The 22,959-nt window shown below is 41.6% G+C and overlaps 1 protein-coding gene across 1 annotated transcript in view; it reads right to left on the bottom strand.

Moving 5' to 3' along the window:
• Positions 1-154: 154 nt before the first annotated feature.
• The window catches only part of GAP43 (growth associated protein 43), a 105,455-nt gene continuing 82,650 nt past the window's right edge, over positions 155-22,959 (bottom strand). Inside the window, exon 3 of the mRNA XM_027980143.3 lies at positions 155-848. Within this exon, the coding sequence (XP_027835944.1) occupies positions 760-848 (89 nt within the window). The 3' untranslated portion in view covers positions 155-759. The remainder of the gene's footprint in view (positions 849-22,959) is intronic.

Below are 22,959 nucleotides of genomic sequence, written 5' to 3'. Positions count from 1 at the left end.
GTTCTGACTGAAGCCTTATGGCTTCACCCATCTTTTCTTTGTCAGGGTTGTTGGTATCAGACTGGGAGGTCAGAAAAAAAAGATAAAATGTAAGAACCTCAGTGTGTCAACCCAACACACAAGAAGGCGGTACAGAAACGCAGAGCCATTGGAGTTTGATTACTCTCATGGTTTATTAATATTCAGATTGAAAAAGGAGCCGTAGAGCCGCAAGTTACGCTAATTGGCACATCTGCTTTATTTATTTATTTTCAAAACAAACTGGGTTTTTTGAATTTTTTTTTTTTTCCTTTTTGTTCATTCCATCACATTGAAAAGGAGGAAAAGAAAAGTGGTTTTGAATTCACTCAATATTTTGGACTCCTCAGATGAACGGAACATTGCACACACACTGGGAACGGAGAGAAATAGAGGAAGGTGGACTCCCACAGGGCCACACGCACCAGATCAAGAACTTGGATACAGTGCAAGAATTTCCCAAATGACTGGATCATCATTACCAAAAACTTGCCATAACAACACCAAGAAACAAAAATGTTTAAGCCACACTGTTTGACTTGGGATCGTTCCCGCTTTTTTTTTTTTTTTTTTAAATGTTTGCCACACAGAGAGAAAGAGGGCCAGTGGGTGGGAGAGGACAGACTCACGGATGTGAGCAGGACAGGAAGGGAAACTTCAGAGTGGAGTCAAGAAGAGGGTGAGGAGAGACAGGGTTCAGGAGAGGGGAGAGTGGGGACGTGGAAAGCCATCTCTTAAAGTTCAGGCATGTTCTCGGTCCGCCTCACGTTCTTCTCCTTTACCCTCATCCTGCCGGGCACTTTCCTTAGGTTTCGTTTCATCTACAGCTTCTGAGGAAGAAAACAGAGGGGTGGAGGGTGAGAGAGGAGTGTTAGTACTTTGTCTCATATGCCTAGATGACAGTGTGATGGATTTCTTCTTTTCATACTGCTTCATAAAAGCTTTCAGACATCCAGAGACTATTGCTGTCTCAGTAATGTAATTTCCAGGTTCAGAAGAGGTTACCCCCAAGAAGTTGCTCAGTGATGCACAGCAAACAGCTCAGGAATCAAACCATGATATCGTGGGCAAGGAGTCCACTAAACAGAAATTACCATGGTCTGTAATCTCTCAGCTATACAAACAAGGTGTCCACACCAATCTCATATTTCTGTTTTTCTTTTTGCCGCATGGCATGTGGGATATCTTTGTTCCCCAGTCAGGGATCGAACCTGTGCTTCCTGCATTGAAAGCATGGAGTTTCAACCACTGGACTACCAGAGCAGTCCTTGATCTTGTATTTTTTTGCGTCAATGTCAGACTTATCAGATACCATTTGGATCATTCAACATCCATTTCAAATTTCTCACTCCTTATTTCTAGGATTATACAGGTTGGAAAGTACAGTACTTGTCTTTGTACAATCCCCTTGGAGGTAGGGATGTTCATGTCACACAGTGATGGTCACTTAGAGACAGGTTTCCCCATGAGGACTCTAGAAGAGGTGTTTGCCCTTTGTTTTCTCCTATTCCTGATGACTGTGACATCAAACAATACCTGGTAGTACAGCAGTCAGCCTGCAACCATGAAGGCAAAAACTATACACTAAGGGTATGTGTGCTGAGTCGTGTCTGACTCTTTGTGACCCTGTGGACTCTAGCCTGCCAGACTCCTCTGCCCATGGGGTTTTCTAGGCAAGAACACTGGAGTGGGTTTCCATCTGCTTCTCCTGCTTCTTCCTGACTCAGGGATCGAGCCCCTGTATCCTAAATCAGCAGGGATTCTTTACCACTGCACCACCTGGGAAACACTCTGCACATAACGACGATGAAGCAGAAAAGCAGGAAAAAACCTACCTGTGATCGACCATAGTACTTCTGGGACACTTTTCCTTAGACTTTTTCTTATTAATGTGAGACAAGTAACTAACCTCTTTAAGCCACTATAGTAGTTTTTAGTTTTTTGCAATCAAAAACATTCCATTTGACTACATTTATCCATAAGGCAAGTGTGTTTTGCTAAATAAGAAATACTTGGTGTTTTTATAAAGGATCATTTTTTGCTTAGGGAAGAGTTGATTTTCTAATAACTTGTCTGCGTGGTTTTCTGACAGAACTCACAGATTTCGTATTATAGACAGCTTACTAATATGCCACCTAATGGAAAGAGAATCCATTCACCCTGCCGTCACATCTGTCATTAACCTAAACTCCATGTGTTGGGATCCCCACGACTCCCCTCAGGTTCAGAGATTTGCTAAAGGACTTACCAGATTCAGCATATAGTTTTACTCATGGCTACTGTTTACTAAATGAAAGGATATGAAGAGGAAAAAAAAGCAGTGCATGTACCCCAGTATTCATTGCAGCACTATTTACAATAGCCAGGTCATGGAAACAACCTAAATATCCTCTGGAAAATGAATAGATAAAGAAGTGGTACATATAAACAATGGAATATTACTCAAGCAAAAAAGGAACAAAATTGCCAGAAAAATGGTACAGGTGAGCCTATTTGCAGGGCAAGAGTAGATACTCAGACGAAGAAAATGTACATGTGGACGCTGCAAGGTGGGTTAAGAGGGTGGGATGAGTTGGGAGATTGTATGGACATATAACATTACCATGTGTAAAATAAATAGCTAGGGGAACGTGTTGTATACCACAGAGAGCTCAGCTCGGTGTTCTGTGGTGACCTAGATGGTAGGGGAGAGTCAAGAGAGAGGGAATATATGTATACATAAGCATAAACTAAAACACTGTAAAGCAACTATATCCCAATAAACTTTTTTTAAAAAGCAAAGGGAAAAGTTGTATGGGGCAAAGTTTGGAGGAACCCAGGCACAAGCTTCCATGAGCCCTCTCCCCATGGAGCCAGGCAATATGTGCTTAATTCCTCATCAGCAATGAAATATGACACGTGAAATGTCACAGCCTAGGGAAGCTCTCTTAAGCTTACAAGTCCATGGTTTTTATCGAAGGCCAGTCATGTCATCTACCTAGCATATACCAAATCCAGACTCCTACAGGAAAACAGATGTCCAGCATAAACCATATTGTTGGCACAAAGAGTTTAGGCATGGTGAACACTCTTAGTTAGGAAGTGGTGAGAACCCTCTCAAAATTCAAGTTCCCAGATACCAGCCAAGGAGTCAATTTTTCAAACAAATATTGCTAAGAATTGAGAGATGCTGAGACTAGAGAAATGGGAAACTTTTAGGAGACTATTAGAAGAGCTCATAAAATGTTTCTTTGAAATCAGTCAGCTACATATTTATATTCTGATAAAGCCAAACATTTATATCCAAACAAAACCATTGCTACTAAATATAGTTTTTGGGATTTCTTCTTTAGAACACCTATTTAATAATATTCTTTTACACCTCTTCAGAAAATGCTTATCTTTTTGAAAATAAATTGTGTGTGTGTCTGTTCATCTGTGTGTGTGTTTTAAGAATAAATACATTCCAGGTCTGGTAAACAGCAACTATGATAGGTCATTTTATCTTATGACTTGTTTTTGATCAAAGTTTTAAAGTCTGATCTAATTTGTGGGATTTGCAACTGACTGTAAGTTAAAATGTAGTTATGCTAGTAAGACTATCTGCAACTACTCATAAAGATTTTTAAAGGCTATATCCCTCCAAGGTGACCATTATTAACTCTTGAAGAACCAGCACACTGATCACATTTTCCAACCAAAAGTTTTGGATGAAAACTAACTCAATTCTGATCTTCATAATACTCTATGTACCAGCAGTGTGCCTCATGGACCACAGAATTCAATGCTCTAACGGATCACTTAATTTTCTACCAGAAGAAAGCTTCCAGATTCATTTGTTAGATCTTTTTATAGCAATTTGGAAGTCTTTCAGATGATTTATTTAGTTCCCTAGCCCTGCCCAAACCTTTGGAGAGTAAAGATACGCCTACAGTGCTTTACCATCCTTACCAGTTCCAAGAAACAACATATTTAATGCCGTCTCCAAACTGCAAAGAAAGAGAATATTGATTTGAACTGTCTAGAAGAACATGAAAGATTGACTGCAGGAGCAAGAGAAGACTTCAAACCTCTCTTACTCAAAAACTTGGGAGCTATTATATATGATTTGAAGGAGGTTAAGAAACTCAAAAGATGAGAAAGTAAGCAGGATAGGTGAGAACAGAGGTATATTTGTGGAATAAGAGAACACAATTCAAAAGGGGAAATCAAAAGAACAAAGATCCAGATAATTCTGAGAAGCAGCCAAACTTTCAATCCACTTTTGGAGGTAAAATCAGGTTAAATCTTTCCAAATTCCCTCACTTTCTCTTGTTATCCTTTGCTTGGGTCCAGGAGAAAAGGTTAAGCTGGACATGTATCTGTTTGTTGTGACAGGAAGTCACTGTTGTCTGTTCTCTATTAAAAGAGCCTCAATACCTACATATCATTTTCTCTTAAATGCTTCAAAGTATTTGAAATATAATTTCTCATTTGGTTGTTCAATAAACTGGTTTTGAACACTTGCAATGTGCTAGACATCCCTCCAAGTATTGAGAAGAAAAGTGAGAAAACCACAAAACATCCTTGTTCTTGTTTAAGACTTTAGTATTAATACCATTAATAAGCAATGAAATTCATATTTATAGGATGCTGGCAGCGAGAGGGAACTTTAAGATCTTCAAGGGTAACGACAGTATCTTCCGGTCAACTGTGAATGTCCCATGTCCAGCGCTGAACCTCTCAGAAATCACCCTGTTCACTAGCAATCTCATGAATTTTATGATTTCTGTGTTACCTTAAAAAGAGAAAGTTAACATTATAGACAGTAAAGCCATGTATTCTTCATGTTCTAGAGTTGAAAGGTGCTTCAAAAGGGAAGAAAGAAATGTGTTCATTCATTCATTTATTTATTCAGTAAAAGGTCCTGGGCCTTTATTACACACCACACACTGTGCCATGCGTTTCAAATGCAATGCATTGCAGTGGCGATACAGCAACTAAAATACCAAGCAAAACTCTGCCTTCTTGGAATTCATATGCTAGTAATTATTGTCATGTGCTTTGTTTGTGGGAGAAGGGCTGATAAAGGAAAAAGTAATATCTAGACAAGACAAGAGCAGCCTAAAAAGACATATTTTCTCCAAGGCCACTTCTCCTGGACTTGCAAAGTTGAATATCTCTAAACAATATCATAAATGTTGAAATACATTAAACTCTAGTAGTTTTCATATTCTTGACCCACAACTACCAGTCCTAAGAAAGATCAAGACCTCATTAAGACAGCAAAGAAATCAAAGTCATTTCTACATCCATCTGGAACTGGATGGTGGTGGTTGCCTTAAACAAGTAAGGGGATCCACGTGGATGTTTTCACAGTGGTCCTTGAAATAGGTATGTCTAACCGGCTCTCTGATTCTTGCTGAAAATAGTTTCCGGAAGCAGCTTTTGCCTTTGTGCATTCCATTCATTTCCTGGAAAGGGTGAGAATAGCACGCCTGCAAGTTCTGTTGGTGAGCAAATACCGGGAGCATATGCAGCAGCGGCTGCTTGTGTGCTCAGCCAGGCACCGGCTGCAGGGCTGAGGAGGGATGGCGGCGCTCCCAGCTGCCAGCGCCTACACTGCACTCTAATGGCCCTGTTTACTGGCACTGGTCCAGGCCCCTCCACAGCCCTACATTACTGAAATTAGGTTGAGTGGATTTCCCAGTAAAACATTATCTCTTGGGACCTGCCCAGCTCTCCCCAGCCTTGTCAACATTTATTAAATAGAAGCTGCTATCATCCTGGGGCCATGCCCACAATTACTCTACCAATCACCACTGGGCTGGGGCGTGTGCTTCCTTTCCTTCTGATTTTCACTTTTCTTGAATATTAAATATCATCTCCTCAAAGGCAAGTAATAAAAAATTTCAGTAGCAAACTCACATGTGTCCCTTTGTTACTTACATGATCTTCCTCTTGAGCTGGGTACCAGCTGTTAGCCTGGAGCCTGGGGATCATGACTTTGGGTGATGTTTGGCTCTTTTTTTTGCTATATTTACATTTTAAATTCCTTTAAAATTTCATCTCTGATACTTACTATGACTTGGAGTAATTTACTCAACCTCTATTGTCTCCCTCTCCTTATCTATAGCTGGTGTTAATATTGGTACCCACTTCATGGGGTTATTAAAACACTCAAATGTGTTAATTATTTGAAGTACTTAATAACAAATGGCATGTTTCAGTAAACTGCTCAGTAAATATTATTATTAAGTAATTGGAAGGGAACTAATACTGGTTTAATGTTTACTATGTGCCAAGCCAGGTGCTAAGTACTTTCACATATTAGTATTCAATATATTGATATATTTCCCTCGCTTTGCTATTCCTTTGTCAGTAAAGAATAAGTAATAGTATCTATCTCATAGATTTGTGATGAGCATTAAATGAGAGGAAAAAAAACCCTAATATGGTGCCATTTCCTTGGTCACCTAAGTGCTTTATACATAAGAGTTCTCTCTCTCTCTCCCCACTAATTCATTCTTATCTACTCTTACCAACTGAGCTATCAGGGAAGTCCAAACAGGAAATCTGCATAGGACAGGTGAATTGTATCACAGTCTTTACAACCCCAAGGACCTTACAGTCCATGGAATTCTCCAGGCTGGAATACTGGACTAGGTAGCCTTTCCCTTCTCCAGGGGATCTTCCCAACCCAGGAATCAAACCCAGGTCTCCTGCAATCCACCTGTAATGTGGGGGACCCAGGATCCCTGGGTTTGGAGGATCCTCTGGAGAAGGGAGAGGCTACCACTCCAGTATTCTGGCCTGGAGAATTCCATGGACTATATAGTCCATGGGGTCACAAAGAGCTGGACATGACTGAGACTTTCACTTCCACTTTCATCTATTCTTAGCCCACAGCCAAAGATAAACTTTCTTCAAGTATCCCAAGAAAGGGAGAGAGAAGTCTGCGCCTTATAAAGCTTTTGCTTGTAGAGTAAAAATAATAATAATTCTTTGAAAAAACAGCTTTGAAGTCAAGGTCTAAAGTCCAAGATTAATCACCAGGGTAAAGCTGACTGCTGGCCAAACTTGAGAGGCATGATTCTCTGATGCAAGAACCAAGATGCTAAATAGTAATGTCTCAAAAGGCAGGAACTTCTCTGAGATTGTTTTTACTTAAGAAGAGGACAATCTTCTCTATTTCATACCTACATGGCAGTCTGTAGTTAACCACCTTATCCCCGCCCTTAGCTCCATTTGATTCCCTCCAGGTTGTAGCAAAAATACATTTACTATATTGGATGAGCAAGAACCAAGGAACCTCCTGCCCTCAGATATACAGTAAACCTTGTGTCCAGTAGGCAAGTTACAGATGGGATGGCAGTTCTCCACGCTTAAATAGTACATCCAATTTTAAGAAAAATTCCCTGATTCAATAATAATTATTGAATCCAAGACTTGAAAAATAAACCCAGGACATCTTGTCTCTTAGTCTCAAGGAAAATGATCAAACTGAGATTTTTCAGCTTTATTATAAGAAATAACTTTTCATTTCCCAGAAGGCTTTCAGTCATCTGTGGACAAGGCACGTTTGGGGAGAAATCCCTGGGGCCTCGTGGAAGACTGTTCTGATAGGGTTATTCCTTTTGCCTGTGCCCATGCTCTCTCAGTTTTTGGATTTTTCAAGCAGGGAATCCCAGCATATTGTGAAGAATAAAGAGATTGAAGATGGAAAAGTGGCCACTTTCTTCAAAGAATTCCAGGCAAAGGAATGCCATACTTCTTTAGGACTCTTGATCAAACATGATTGAAGTTCGCAATCCCCCTCCTCACCAAAAGATTATCTATACTTCCTCTTCCTGCATTTCATAGAAAGTTAATAACTTTCTAAAAAATCAAACCTCGTGTAGTTGATGTTAATTATTTAGGTCCATATTTAGGAGATAAGGAAATGTCAAACAGGTTAATTGTGTCTGTTGCTCATTTTTCATTGAATTTACTCTTAGCTATTCTTTCTTGAAGTTTTTTCCATTGACTGAATCAGGCTGCTTAGGTATTGTACCAGCTATTTCAAATTACTGTATTTCCTTAGGTATTTCCATTATACTCATTGCTTTCAACATTGAGTTATCTTAAGTCTTATCTTGTGATCAGAAGTGTAGTAATTTGTGTCTGTCAGACCTAGAGAAGGTTAGTAAACTATTTTCTAGATTATACTGGTTTTAATTTAAAAACTCAACCAATGATTTGTAATGTTTTAACATATTTGAGTTAATATGATTTATTTAAAAATTACAAATATTTACAACATCTGTCTTTAAAAGCAAAAACAGATCTAGATACACCAGACCTCATGATCTGATATTTGACTACATGATTTGATTATCTGACTCCATAGCTAAAATGCATAAACCCCAACTAGAAATGATTCTCATTCTATAAGGGTCACTCCAATAGTGACTACAGCTGTCTAAAATGTTTTTCCTACGTATAAATATCTATTGCTTGGATAACATTTAAATTTTATAATAGAAGCACTATATTTATGAGTCGTATTCAGCTCATGCTTTGCCATGTCTCACCATGATGTGTTTGGGTAGTGATTGAGATTAGCTAGACAGTTATTTATCTGTGTTGTTTAATTTTCCCTTATGGCTGTATCTACACAGCACAAAGAAAACTAAAGACTTGGCAGTTGTCTCGCTAATTTTATCACTGCAAGTGGATAAACCACATAATTCAGGACAAAAATGCAAAATCTGTATATGTTGTCGTGGAGGGAGCTCTTAATTGTGAAATTGTAAAATTACAGAATAATGAAAGCTGAAGATCTTAGAGATTATCCGATCTCAGCCCCTCACTCCCAGAAAAACTGAAGGTAAAGTGTTTCTGTGACTTGCCCAGTCTCACGGCTAATTAAAATTCAGCAGTTCTCTTGTAATACCATAATGTCTCTTTGGGGATGATGTATTCTACTGTTTGATTTTAACTTGAATCTCTCCTTATTAGGCCTAAATGCACTGTGTAAGTCTGTTCCTCCCTGCTCCTTCCCTCCCCACCCTCCCTTTCCCTTCCCTCTCACTCTTCCTCCCTCCCTCCATTCCTTCTCTCCTTTATGAAATAAAGGGTAAACTCAATATAATTTTACTTTAAAAGCTACCAGACATAACATTAGATACTCTGGAGGCTTGCCCAACCAGGGCTAAGGACTACTCTTTTATCAAACTTCAAAACATTATGCACAGATGGTGAGAGGTGACGTGAATATTCTAAATAGAGAGGGGACAAAAATGGGGACCTCTGCAATTAGTGGCTCAAGCTAAATAGTTATCGTTGATTATGGCAGGCTTCATAAACTCAGTGACTGAAGAAAAGAAAGTTTTAGTTGCTCAGTCATGTCCGACTCTTTGTGACCCCATGGACTGTGGCCCACTAGGCTCCCCTGTCAATGGGATTCTCCAGGCAAGAATACTGGAATAAGCTGCCATTCCCTTCTCTAGGGGATCTTCCTGACCCAGGGATTGAACCCTGGGCTTCCAAATTGCAGGCAGATTCTGAGCCACCAGGGAAATGATTGAAGAGTTACTGGACAGTGAAAGTGATTGAAGAGTTACTGGGTAGTGAAAGTCCAGAAGTAGCTGAAATTACTACAGATACAGGAATCTGTACAAGATCAGTACTAGATCCGGAGAAGACTTAAAAGTGCACATCCTTCCTCCATCGGTCACTCCCCCTGCTTCCCAATGAAAGCAGATTGTTCAAAAGCTGACTGAGAAAGTTAACTCAATTTTGAAATTAGTTTTTAAAAAGATGATTGTAACAAGAAAGCCCTATAAAAGGTGTTTGTATTGTATGCTTGCATGTGGGTAAATAGATGCAATCCTCACCTCTCACCGGGACAACTCACTCTGCACTCATTGTGTTCTGGTTTCCTGGGGCCTGTCAAATTATAATTGCGTTTAAATGAAAAACTGCTTTAAGAATCAATAGCAGTCACTGAAACATAACCAGAACCGTATCAAAAGAGTGATATTCGTATTTGTGCTGATTTCTCTCTTTTCTGTAAAGATCTCAAAGCTCTTCTATTTAGCGGCAAAGAAAGTAATACGCCTGGCTATTTGGAGACATTGGGACAAAAATCTCTTAAAGAATGAGACTCATGGTCAGTCTGTAGCTTATGTGAGATGGAACCATGGACTGATACCTGTCCTGCTCATCACGCAGCACTGCTCTGGGGAAAGTCATCCTAGGAAGGCTTTCTCTCCTTTCTCCACTCAGAGCTTTTACTCTAATAAAACTGTTTTCTAAGACACACCTTATATCCAGAATCTACCTCCTACTCTCTTTCCTTCTTCATAATCCCGTTTATTTGAAAGCAACACACAGAAACCTTAGAATAGAAAGGCTCGCTGGAGACCCGCCACCAACAACTCACCTAATAGAAGAACCCTCCTAGCGGATGGACAGCCTCCTCCTCAACAGACCACTCCAGCTCTAACTGTGCATTATTCCCGAGAATCAGCTAACATCTGCTTCCCCTAAATTTTCATGCAGTTCTTTCCTCTACAATAACACCAAACAAAATATATCCTCAATATGCTTTCTTTTGTAGAAGAAGGTCCAAAAATGAAAACAGCCTCTTTCTTCAAGAATTTTACCTACCTGTTTCTTTTCCCTCTTCAATCAACAAAGTTCATTAAAAAATATATATTTTAATTATGCCACCTTTTCTTTGTCTCACCTCTTAGTTCTTTTGGAGCTGACTTTATAATTTTTCTAACAATGCTCTCCTCAAATTCACCCCCTCCAATTATATCCAATGCAGAAGGGCTTTTCTCATTTACTACTACTTTTGATCTTCTTCTGACAACTCCTTTTGAAAGTGTTGATCTTTACTTGAGCTCTATGTTCTATAAAATAGTGGAAGTTAAGAAATTCTCATAATTTTTTTTTCCTGAAGTCTGCTCACTGTTTTACACTCTAGAAAATGGCTCACTATAAAATCTTCTTCCCCAAGTGATTTGCTGTCTACTCTCTCTTGTGATTCCAGAAGACTCATGGGTGATTCCCTTGTTTACCCATTACAAAGCCAAAGACAGGTCATTCTTCCTTTGCCTGAACCTACTGACAAAGCCAGACTCCTGAACTTTCTATTCTTTGTTTAATGAATGACTAGCTTAGAGCAGAATTGTTTGTCCCTCTAACACAAGGTAGACATAGAAATAAATAAATCTTGTTCTGCTAACTGACTAGACTTCCCCTGATTACAAAATAAATCCAGTTATAAGTCACCTACCTAGAACTTACCTACTCCTCCTACGAAAGCTAAGGGAAAGCCATCTTACCAAGACACTGTGTTGGGAGTTGAGGGTCCGTATTGTAACAAATAGGGACAAAACTGAACAAAACTAGCTCCTTCATTGTTGGTGTATTTTTGTTTCAGGCATCTTCTTAAATATCCCCTTTTTCTTAACTTCAGCAAAGACAAAATTCTCGATTTACGTTTGCTATTTCCTATCCCCTAACAAGATACATGGAGAAGGCAATGGCACCCCACTCCAGTGTTCTTGCCTGGAGAATCCCAGGGATGGGGGAGCCTGGTGGGCTGCCGTCTATGGGGTCGCACAGAGTCGGACACGACTGAAGTGACTTAGCAGCAGCAGCAGCAGCAGCAGCAAGACACAATCCAAGATTCAATTCTACATTCTCTCCACCAGCTCTGCATCAAACAACTCATTCTAACCACTTCAATCCTGACCCCATAATCAGGTAACCACCACATTTATGCAGAAAGAGATTTTCTGTGGTAAAGTGTACCAAAAGATTACCAGGAACACACCCACAGTTGAACAAAACTTGGTCTATTGACACAGCACAGCTAGGGAGAATATATAGCAGGGTAATCAGGAAGCATGGCTGTAAGAAGGGGTTAGGAAGGACTGATCTGAGCTTGTGGGAAGGGATTTGGAGATGGATTCAAGGAAGCAGAGCTTTGCTCTTTATTGGATGCTATCACAAGTGTCATTTGATGGTTGGGCCTCCCCATACATATCTAGAAGGAAGAATGAGGTAAGTATCATCATCCATACAGCAGGCTAGGCAAAGATTTGGCCACTGTATGCTTTAGACACCGTCCATACTTTGTGTGCAGACATGATTACGGGGTCTTGCTTTGTCTGGGACCATCACACAAGTCCTCCGACATTGTGTTCTATGAAACTGTGTATGTTAATAGCAGAAGACTAGGGCTCTTCTGTGGCAGCCAGGCCAGCTCCTGGCTGTTAGGTGCTGCTTTTCTCTTTCTTGGAAGAAATCGGGGCAAGGCTAAACTTGACTTTTCTAGATCTGAGGTGTCTCTGTTAAGGTCCTCCCTTGGAACTGCCTGTGTCCCGCTCCAGAGTTCTCCTGCTCGGAATCCTTATGGATGTGTGAGTTCCTTGAGCACAGAAAGAAACTGCATTGATTGTTAAGAAACAGTGAAAAGGTTCTACCTCAGCGCTGTGTCATCAGCTGAAACTCTATCCTGAAAGGCTTTTACTGGCTCTTAAAGATGCTGATGGCTCCCAATGGACTAGTGGCACGTCTTCCTAATTTAACATATTTTAATTAAATAAAATCCTTCCTGAGGAAGAAAGAGTGAACCACATTGCGTCTGTCACTTCGGTTGTTTTCTCACTTCACTGATATGATGAGACAAGTTTGGGTTTTTCTTCCTCTCTCTCTTCCCCTCCTTCCTTTAATGGCCTGTCAAAAGGAAATTCCATCCTGTGTTGGCATTAGTGCCTGCTGTAAATAAGAGGAAATGGGAGGAAAGAGGAGGTGGGAGGGGAGGGGGTTGTGGGATAGAAGCTGGATCCACAGCTCAATTGCAAGGCATCTCTCAGAGTGTCTAGACACCAGCTGCCTGGTTACCATGGAAACCCACAACTTTGGCTGATGGGCTGAGGAGTAACGACTCTCAGGAGATTCTGTTGGGAGCTTGGTGGTGGGGAGAGAGGAAGGTTGGTAGTAATGGCACAGAGAGTGTTAAGAGTAACGGGGGGAGAACAAGAGGAAACAGCTCTCTGTGAAACGGGGACATTGAGCCTGTTCCCATCTTTCTCAGGCACACTCTACACGCAGTGACAAGGTACAAATCTGCAATACCGGCTGGTGTCAGGACACAGGTTGCTAAAGATGAAGAGCTGAGCTGGAATGATTACATTCCCATCAGCCTCCTGCCAGTGCCAAAGTACTGCCTCAGTAAACCAAGGCTTCCCACAGTAAACAGATGTGACCAACAATTCCCTGAGAAGCACTGGGCGTGGGAAGTTCCCGTCCTCAAGAGCGGCTGCCACTTTCACAAGCTCTCAGAGAGGAAGGCTACTCGCTGCTCCTACCTGAAGTGTCCACCCTTCCTGCTGCACTCATTATCCTTTGTCCTAGGAAAGGGCTGGGCTACTGTTACACAAAGGAGGTTGGTGGTGGGATTGGTGAGGGAATGCGTAAGAAATGAAGAGATGCCAGTTTAGGGCCAAATTGTCCATCATACAAACATACTTTGCTCTCTTCTTCATAGAGAGATGCCTACCATCAGAGGTTTCCAATCCACAGATTTTCGAGTTTTTCAGTTGCTTTCTGTAACCCTGGTCCCTTTATACCACACATCCCTGTTGGATGGGGATTTTTAGGTTACACTGGCACCCCTCACCCCCACCCTTCTCATCACCTAATTGTGTGCCCATTCCCACTCCCTACCCCATCTCTCCATTCCACTTCCTTCACCAGCTACCACCACATACAAACATGTCCCCATCCCCACTCCCCGTGCTGGGACCTCCAGGCCCTTTGGTGATGCAGACGATCCCTTTCTCACTAGAGTTTGTCTACAGCTACACAGACTATGCCAAAGCCTTTGACTGTGTGGATCACAATAAACTCTGGAAAATTCTGAAAGAGATGGGAATACCAGACCACCTGACCTGCCTCTTGAGAAACCTATATGCAGGTCAGGAAGCAACAGTTAGAATTGGACATGGAACAACAGACTGGTTCCAAATAGGAAAAGGAGTATGTCAAGGCTGTATATTGTCACCCTGCTGATTTAACTTATACTCAGAGAACATCATGAGAAACGCTGGGCTGGATGAAGCACAAGCTGGAATCAAGACTGTCGGGAGAAATATCAATAACCTCAGATATGCAGATGACACCACCCTTATGGCAGAAAGTGAAGAAGAACTAAAGAGTCTTGTGATGAAAGTGAAAGAGGAGAGTGGAAAAGTTGATGTAAAGCTCAACATTCAGAAAACTAAGATCATGGCATCTGGTCTCATCACTTCATGGCAAATAGATAGGAAAACAGTGTAAACAGTGGCTGACTTTATTTTTTTGGACTCCAAAATCACTGCAGATGGTGATTGCAGCCATGAAATTAAAAGACACTTATTCCTTGGAAGGAAAGTTATGACCAACCTAGACAGCATATTAAAAAGCAGAGACATTACTTTGTCAAAAAAGGTCCATCCACTCAAGGCTATGGCTTTTCCGGTGGTCATGTATGGATGTGAGAGTTGGACTATAAAGAAAGCTGAGCACAGAAGAATTGATACTTTTGAACTGTGGTGTTGGAGAAGACTCCTGAGAGTCCCCTGGACTACAAGAAGTTCCAACCAGTCCATCCTAAAGGTGATCAGTCCTGGTGTTCATTGGAAGGACTGATGTTGAAGCTGAAACTCCAATATTTTGGCCACCTGATGCAAAGAGCTGACTCACTGGAAAAGACCCTGATGCTGGGAAAGATTGAGGGCGGGAGCAGAAGGGGACGAGAGGATGGTTAGATGGCATCATCCACACAATGGACGTGAGTTTGGGTAAACTCCGGGAGCTCATGATGGACAGGGAGGCCTGGCATGCTGTGGTTCATAGGGTTGCAAAAAGTCGGACACGAATGAGCGACAACTGAGCTGACACAGCCTACCTTTATTGTCTGTCTCGCAGTGTCTTGCCCTCACTTGGGCAATCTTATCTATCACCGTTGGAGTCTAACAAGACCTCTGATTTTATTGGTGTTATCTGGCTCACAAAACTGTTTTCTAATTGTGCAACCTAATAGAAGATATGAGAATTAGCACTTGGACTCTGACTGATGAGGGAAAGAGAGAGAGAATCTGTAAATTTTTATGCAGTGGTTCCTCTGAAGAAATATTCCTGTATGAAAACATGTCCCAGTCATCTTGACCTATAATCAACATGGAGGCAAATTCAACACACTCAAAAAGGGCTGCTGCTGCTGCTGAGTCACTTCAGTCATGTCTGACTCTGTGAGACCCCATAGATGGCAGCCCACCAGGCTCCGCCATCCCTGGGATTCTCCAGGCAAGAGCACTGGAGTGAGTTGCCATTTCCTTCTCCAATGCATGAAAGTGAAAAGTGAAAGTGAAGTCGCTCAGTCGTGTCTAACTATTAGCTACCCCACGGACTGAAGCCCACCAGGCTCCTCCATCCATGGGATTTTCCAGGCAAGAGTACTGGAGTGGGGTGCCATTGCCTTCTCCACAAAAAAAAAGGGCTACTAACAGGTAAATACTGAGTTAGCTATAACTATCGTTTGTGATAACTAGAATATTTTAATTCACCAGAGACTCTTCATTAGACTTTAAAGCTTTCATGACTTTGATCTGATGACTTCACCTGAGAGAAAGGCAGATCTCCCCTAAGCAAAAATGTGTCTGTGTCATTTATTTTTGGTCAGAGCAGAATTCCTAGCGGTTTGGAATTGCTATTAATAAAATAGCTCTCTTTCACAGATGTATCCTTGCATGGGGAGATGAAAGCACTCTCCTCTCTATGACTGCGTTCCATGTAGAGAGTGACTATAATGCAGAGAGACTAGGACACAGCTCTGCCCTCCCGGTGCCACTGACATCCCAACCAGAGTCACTGCCAACATCTTTCCATCACTAGGAGGGATGTGATTACCTGTAGGAATTAGAGGAATCTCCAAGGAACTTGAAAGGGCACAAGAAGACGGGGGAATGTCTGTCCAGATGGCAGAGGAGTTCCTTCAGTGGTGACGAGGAGTAAACCGACTGAACGTGACAGTGACCTTGGGTCAGTTTTGCCTCCTATGCATTGACCATCAGGACCGATTCAACTGCTCTGTTTGACTAAATAGGTACCTACCTTCTCACACATCTACTGAACATTCTGCACCTGTTCTAGCTGCTGGGGATACAGCAGTGTATAAAATGTTAATAATAATAAAAACAAAAACACCATTTGTGGAGCTTATATTATTCTATATATAAGCAGGTGAAATCTATAGCACGTCAAGTGGTGGTAAAAGCTATGAAAAACATAATGTTGGGAAGGAGAATAGAGATGAAGGCGGCATGACAATATCAGACAGAAAGTCTCTTTGAGAAGGTGACATGTGGACAGAAGCTGAAGAAGATAGAGAGTAACTCAACGAGCATCTAAAGAGGAGAGGTTTCGAGGCAGAGAGATCAGTAGTGCAATGCCGTGGTTGTGAGAACATGTGGTCACTAGGGTTTTAGCACAGATATTAGAGTTGCTGGAAGGGAGTAGGAGAGAGAGAAGAGAGAAGACCAACTCCAAGTGGTGACCTTTGCAGGATGTGAATCATGCAGGGCTTCAAGACCATTTTAAGACCTTGGCTTTTGTTGAAATGAGATGGAAGCAAGAGAAAATAAAATTGTGCTCAGATCCTAGATATATTTTGAAAGTGGAGCCAACAAGATCTGCTGATAGATTTAATACAGGAAAAGACAAAAGAGTCAGGAGTAATTCCAAGATATGTGGCCTGAGCCTCAGGAAAAGATGGGCTTGCTATTTCTGGAGATGGGGAAACTTGAGAAGTAGCAGGTTCCAGGAGAAAAGACAGGAGTTTTGTTTTTTTTTTTTCAAAATGTTTGGTTTAAGGTATCTATTATATACATCAGTTGAGTGACTGGTTGTCCAGAGTGGGGAGAAAGGTTTGGGCTACAGTCGGACAATTGGGATTTGTCAGGTTGTATGTTTGTGATATTTGAAGCCATGACCTGGGAGAGATCACCAAAGAAGTAAATGTAATGAGAGAAAAGGAGGTTCAGGACTGAGCTGTGAGAGGTTCCAATGATTAGAAACAAGATGAAGAAACAAGGACAAAGGGAACTGAAAAGGAAGAGCCAATATGTTAGGAGAAAAAAAATCAGGAATAGGGAACGTGCTAGAATAGGAAGTATAGTATTTCATAGAGTAGAAAGTGATCAACTATGAAATCCTATCGGTAAGTCAAAGACTATGAGCCATGGAAGTGACCACCGGATTTTAGCAATGAGGAAGTCATTTGCAGCTTGGGCAAAAGTTGTTTCAGTGAAGGGTGGGAGGGTAGGTGTGATGATGAACACAGACTCAGGAGCTAGACGGTCTGAGTTTGAACTGAGAATCCACCACTTCCCAAATGTGATGTTTTGAACACATTATATAACCTCTCTGTACCTTGATTTCTTCTTCTACAGAATGGGGGGTAGTACCTACCCCACAGGGTTGTTTTAAAGTGTGAGACATATGAAATGCTTAGTTGATGTGCTCAGTAAGTTATTAACATGAACAGTTCTTATCATCTCTTCTTTCAGTCCTTCATAAGATATGGTCTTTGTGAGCAAGTTCTATTACTGGTTCTGGAGACTGAAAGCAAACAAAATTGTTTGAGCAAATATAATGAAAACTCTGCCAACCTTGATCTATTCTCATGGTGCTCTATGGCAGATTTGGATCGAACCACCTCAAGGGAGTGTCATAGTTCATTTTCCACATAGTGTAAGATTATGCTTTAATAAAACAGTCTAGGGATCCAGAGTACTTGATGAGTTTGAGGTTTTCCAAGGGCTGCTGCTGCTGCTGCTAAGTCGCTTCAGTCGTGTCCGACTCTGTGCGACCCCATAGACAGCAGCCCACTAGGCTCCCCCGTCCCTGGGATTCTCCAGGCAAGAACACTGGAGTGGGTTGCCATTTCCTTCTCCAATGCATGAAAGTGAAAAGTGAAAGTAAAGTCGCTCAGTCATGTCTGACTCTTAGTGACCCCATGGGCTGCAGCCCACCAGGCCCTTCCATCCATGGGATTTTCCAGGCAAGAGTCCTGGAGTGGGGTGCCATTGCCTTCTCCATTCCAAACACTAATATTCTTTAATTCTGAAAGACTCCAAAATATTTTTTTTCTGATCACATAGAACTTGAGTGGTAGTTCACATAAAGTATCTTGAAATATATAAAATTCAGTGTTAACACATTGATATCTCCATGTCACAAAAGCAGTTCATCTGGCATGCTGTCAAACAGACATCTTTATCGGCTAACACTTCTGCATCGCAGTGAAAATTGACATTTGCAATAGTCGTCCTGAAGTGTTTTATGACTATGATTATTATACTTTTAATGTTGTACATGTTTTATTATATCCCAAACCTTTTCCAATTGAAAATCCAATAATGACATGATGGCAATTATTAATCAAAATATTTGATTAGCCAGAATGTTCCATTCCCCGATCACACTAGAGAACACAGAACTTACTATAAACGTGCTGTTCCCTTTTTCTCTTGAGGACACCCAAGTTAAATAAAAGGGGAGAGTGAAAATAATTATGTGCCACAGAAATGAGAGCCTGATGTATTCACACTCACTAACCATGTGACCTAAGATGTCTTGTAAGTTCTCTGACTTCCATAAAAGGGACAATGATACTGCTCATTGTAGAGTTCTTATGAGGCTTAAACAAGAAACTCCACATAGAGCATTCAATAGAGAGCCTGACACGTAAGTGTTATTTATATTGTTATCAGTATTACTATTGCTATTGCAGTTACTCTATGGTGAGGACTTAATAAGCGAACACCAGACCAAAGCCTGAATAATTCAAAGCTATCTAATATGCATTAGGTTGGCTTCACATGTTAATTAAGGCTTGAGTTAATATTAGTAATATAGAGTCACCACTGTCTTTGTGAGGAAGCCTCAATTAATTATAGGAGCTCAATAAACATACGGGGCGTGTGATATATTCATATGGATTTATTCCAGACGGATGGCTTTTGGGGCGGGACTGGAAAGAACAATCTCCACTTTGATTTCTGCAACAGCAGCCACCACCACTCAAGGCTTCAAGGGACGCTCCCACAGCCTCCTGTATGGCCGCAGCCCCCGAAGTGACAGGGGGACAAACGGCTGCTGTCTCACCAGGCACCTCCCTTTCCCATCTCCTCCACCCTCCTGCCAGCCCACCAGGCACGTGCCAGCAATGAGCTGCCTGCCTCACTGGGATCCTCAGCTCCATTAATAAGCCCTGCAAGGCTGATAATTGGGGATTTGTGGAGCCTGCCGTCTTTCAATAAGCCATGTTGTTATGGAAACCACCGGCAGACCTCCATGTCCGTGCTATTGATCCTAAAAAAAAATAAAAGTGGAATGTTGGAAACAATCATTTCAAACCATCCTCTCCTCCCCTACACCCATCAGTTTATTTTAGAAGTTCACCTCCAGTTTGCACACAGGAGAATTCAAAACTCTTCTCACTTTTGGGTTCCTTCTCAGCACTGCCCTATCCAGTTCCTAATTGCGAGTGAATGTATTTTTCACCTCTAGCCAAAAATCAGCTGAGCAGTGTACCAAAGGAACACCAGAGTAGACACTCTAAATCTAATTTAACACCATGGCATTAATTCTGATGATCTGAGCCAAGAAATCAGTGATGAATATCAATGTGCTTTCCCTGCCTCTAAAAGAAAACAATAATTGAACACGATTAAAAACTGGCCTTAGAGTCTCTCACTGGCCTCTCAAGAGGTAGTGCTGAGTAGCAAGATGGCCACCTTCCACCATAAGTCACGGTACTGTGTTCAGTGAACGGAGGCTCCAATTCTCAAACTGTCAGGATAAAGGGGGACAGTTTCCTTGGACTTTTTTTTTTAATTAGCTGACAATCTCCTTACAATAAAAATCTAATTAATCCTTGTAAATGAATTTGGGCATGATGCCAGAGCATACCTGACTGGGAGGCATGTAAACAGCACTGAACGAATCCAGCCTAGAGGCTGCTGTGGGCTCTGAATCACCCACTCAGGCCCTACTGTGCAAAGACCAGGGCGCCATTGTTTCCTGCTGAACTTCCCATCTCCTCCCAGCAGAGGGCACCAGCGTAATTCCGTTCCCAGCCTGGCAGCCTGGGTGAAAGTCCGTCTGGAATCGCTCTCCAGGAAGAAAGGGCTGAATGCAAGTGAAAGAGCGATGCCTCATGGTTGGAACAGCCTATTGTGACCGGGCTCTATTTTTAAGTTGTCCTGAAATTACTTTTTATTATTCAGTCCTTCTAAAATGATTAAAAGCTCAGTCTCAAGACTGTTCATTGAAGCCACTTTTACAAATAAGCTAAAATTATTAGTAAGTATAGACTGTATTTGTGTGTAAACCTTATAGAAACATCAGAGTCATTCTTGGAGCAAAAATAATATATTAAAGTAAAAACTTCAACCACCCTCTATTCACCTTCCATTAACTGTGATACTATGAGTGAAATCCTCTAACCACTTTCAGGCTCCTAATAAGAAGCAGGTTCGGCACACCCTACCTTCTCCACACTGACAGGAGGTGTGGGGCCAGCATCTTCACTGACACGCCATAGTGTTGTTTATTTCTTTCCTTTGGACACTGCCCATCATCCCAACCTTGAAATTCCTTTCTTTGCAATTACAGACTGCAGCCCGCAAGCTGGCACACACTTACAATGTTCTTGACTGGCCCTGAATTTTTACCCTTTTAAGATCACTTTTCTTTCTCAGACAGATTATAACTTCCATGATAACAGATATTCACTTTTATGCATCACATAGTGCCTTGTGTGGTGTTGAGATTATGCATATTAATAAAGAAATAAAGTCTTTGGGACTTCTGGGTTTATCCCCTCTATTCTAATTTGAACTTAATGAGACCATGGACAGACCATGCAAGCTGGATTCTGGAGCATGTTTCAGCTTTCATTAAAACACAACAGTGTAACATCTCCTGGACGGTGCCCGAATATGATGGATCTTAATCTTTTTGTGTCATAGTCCCAGCTGAATATCTGATGAAAGAGGAGGATCCCAGAATATCATGCATCTTCACATCCAGTATAATACGTTGCAGATAATTTCAGGGGACTGAAGGAACCTGCTGAAGTTCACCCAGTTCCCATATCTAGATTTTTAAGTTACCCTTTAGGTCTAAGTTTGTAAGACTGAAATCCAAGATGTGACAGTTTATAGTTGGTATCTACCTAGAAAGAGTGTATTAATTATTTCCCTTAAGGGGCCCCACCATCTTCTATTGAATCCCTAGATTGCAGTTTCCCAGGGACCAATTATATGGAGCCTAAATTAATCCTGACATCACTACCTGGTGGAAGCTCCATCATTACTGATAATGTAAGGACTTGGTAATCTTGCTGAGCTACAAGGTAGGCCAAATAGAAATAGTCTCTGACTCCCAGAAGAGACTGCAAATCATTATGTGTCTCTCTTGTTGGCCATAATACACATCCTATTTGCTCATTAATTTCCTTTATAAAGTCAGTAGTAGAGCCAAGGAAAAAAATAAAGTTTCTCAATAGCTTCACTTGAAAAGAACCAGAAACAATGATGACTCTCTATTAGACACTTACTATGCATTCAGTAAAACACCAGAGTAGGCCCTTTACATGTGATCTATGTAGTACTAGCAACTACCAAGCCCAGCAACCAAGATATTATATTATTTCATAGACACCGAAGCGTCTCAGGTGGCACTAGTGGTATAGAACCTACCTGCAAACACAGGAGATGTAAGAGTGGTGGGGTCAAGCCCTGGGTTGGGAAGGCATGGCAACCCACTCCAATATTCTTGCCTGGAGAGTCCCATGGACAGAGGACAGGCTGGGGCAGTCCCTCTCACTTTGCTGAGGCTGTGCTGGCTGGGGACTGACACTACTGAAGGGTCACACAGAGTCAGACATGATTGAAGCAACTTAGCACGCCCATGCTTTCAGTAAAATACCATAGTAGGCCCTTAACCAGAAGCAATGATGACTTTCTATTAGTCACTATGTGTTCAATAAAACACCACAGTAGGTCCTTACATGTGATCGATTTAGTACTAGCAACTACCAAGTTCAGCAATGAAGATATTGCATTATCTTATAGATACCAAAACTGATGTTGAGTTGGTGACATAAAGCTGGTTAGAGCTCAGGCCTTTAATTCAAACATTTGAAAAGTGAAAGTGTCCGTCACTCAGGGGTGTCCCACTCATTGTGACTCCATGGACTGTATGCAACCTGTCAGGCTCCTCTGTCCATGGGATTCTCCAAGCAAGAATATTGGAGTGGGTAGCCATTCCCTTCTCAAGGAGATCTTCCTGACCTAGGGATTAAACTCGGGTTTTTCGCATCGCAGGCAGATTCTTTACTACCCACCAGGGAAACTTCTTCATTCAAATGTAAGTAGGTCCAATTCCAACACCTGTGATCCTTCCCTTGTACGGTAATCCTCTAAGGAAGAGAGGTGGCTACATCCATTGCTGTTGCGATTCTGTCTACTGTTACAGTATCCATCAGGTAACGCATTTTTGTTTTGTAGTATTTTATAGTCAAGGCTATGGTTTTTCCTGTGGTCATGTATGGGTGTGAGAGTTGGACTGTGAAGAAGGCTGAGCACCGAAGAATTGATGCTTTTGAACTGTGGTGTTGGAGAAGACTCTTGAGAGTCCCTTGGACTGCAAGGAGATCCAGCCAGTCCATTCTGAAGGAGATCAGCCCTGGGATTGATGCTAAAGCTGAAACTCCAGTACTTTGGCCACCTCATGTGAAGAGTTGACTCATTGGAAAAGACTGATGCTGGGAGGGATTGGGGGCAGGAGGAGAAGGGGACGACTGAGGATGAGATGGCTGGATGGCATCATTGACTTGATAGACGTGAGTCTGAGTGAACTCTGGGAGCTGGT

Source organism: Ovis aries, chromosome 1 (assembly GCF_016772045.2).
Source record: "Ovis aries strain OAR_USU_Benz2616 breed Rambouillet chromosome 1, ARS-UI_Ramb_v3.0, whole genome shotgun sequence".
NCBI lineage: Eukaryota > Metazoa > Chordata > Mammalia > Artiodactyla > Bovidae > Ovis > Ovis aries.
Note: the sequence above shows the minus strand (reverse complement) of the source record. Positions and strands in the feature narration are given on the sequence as shown.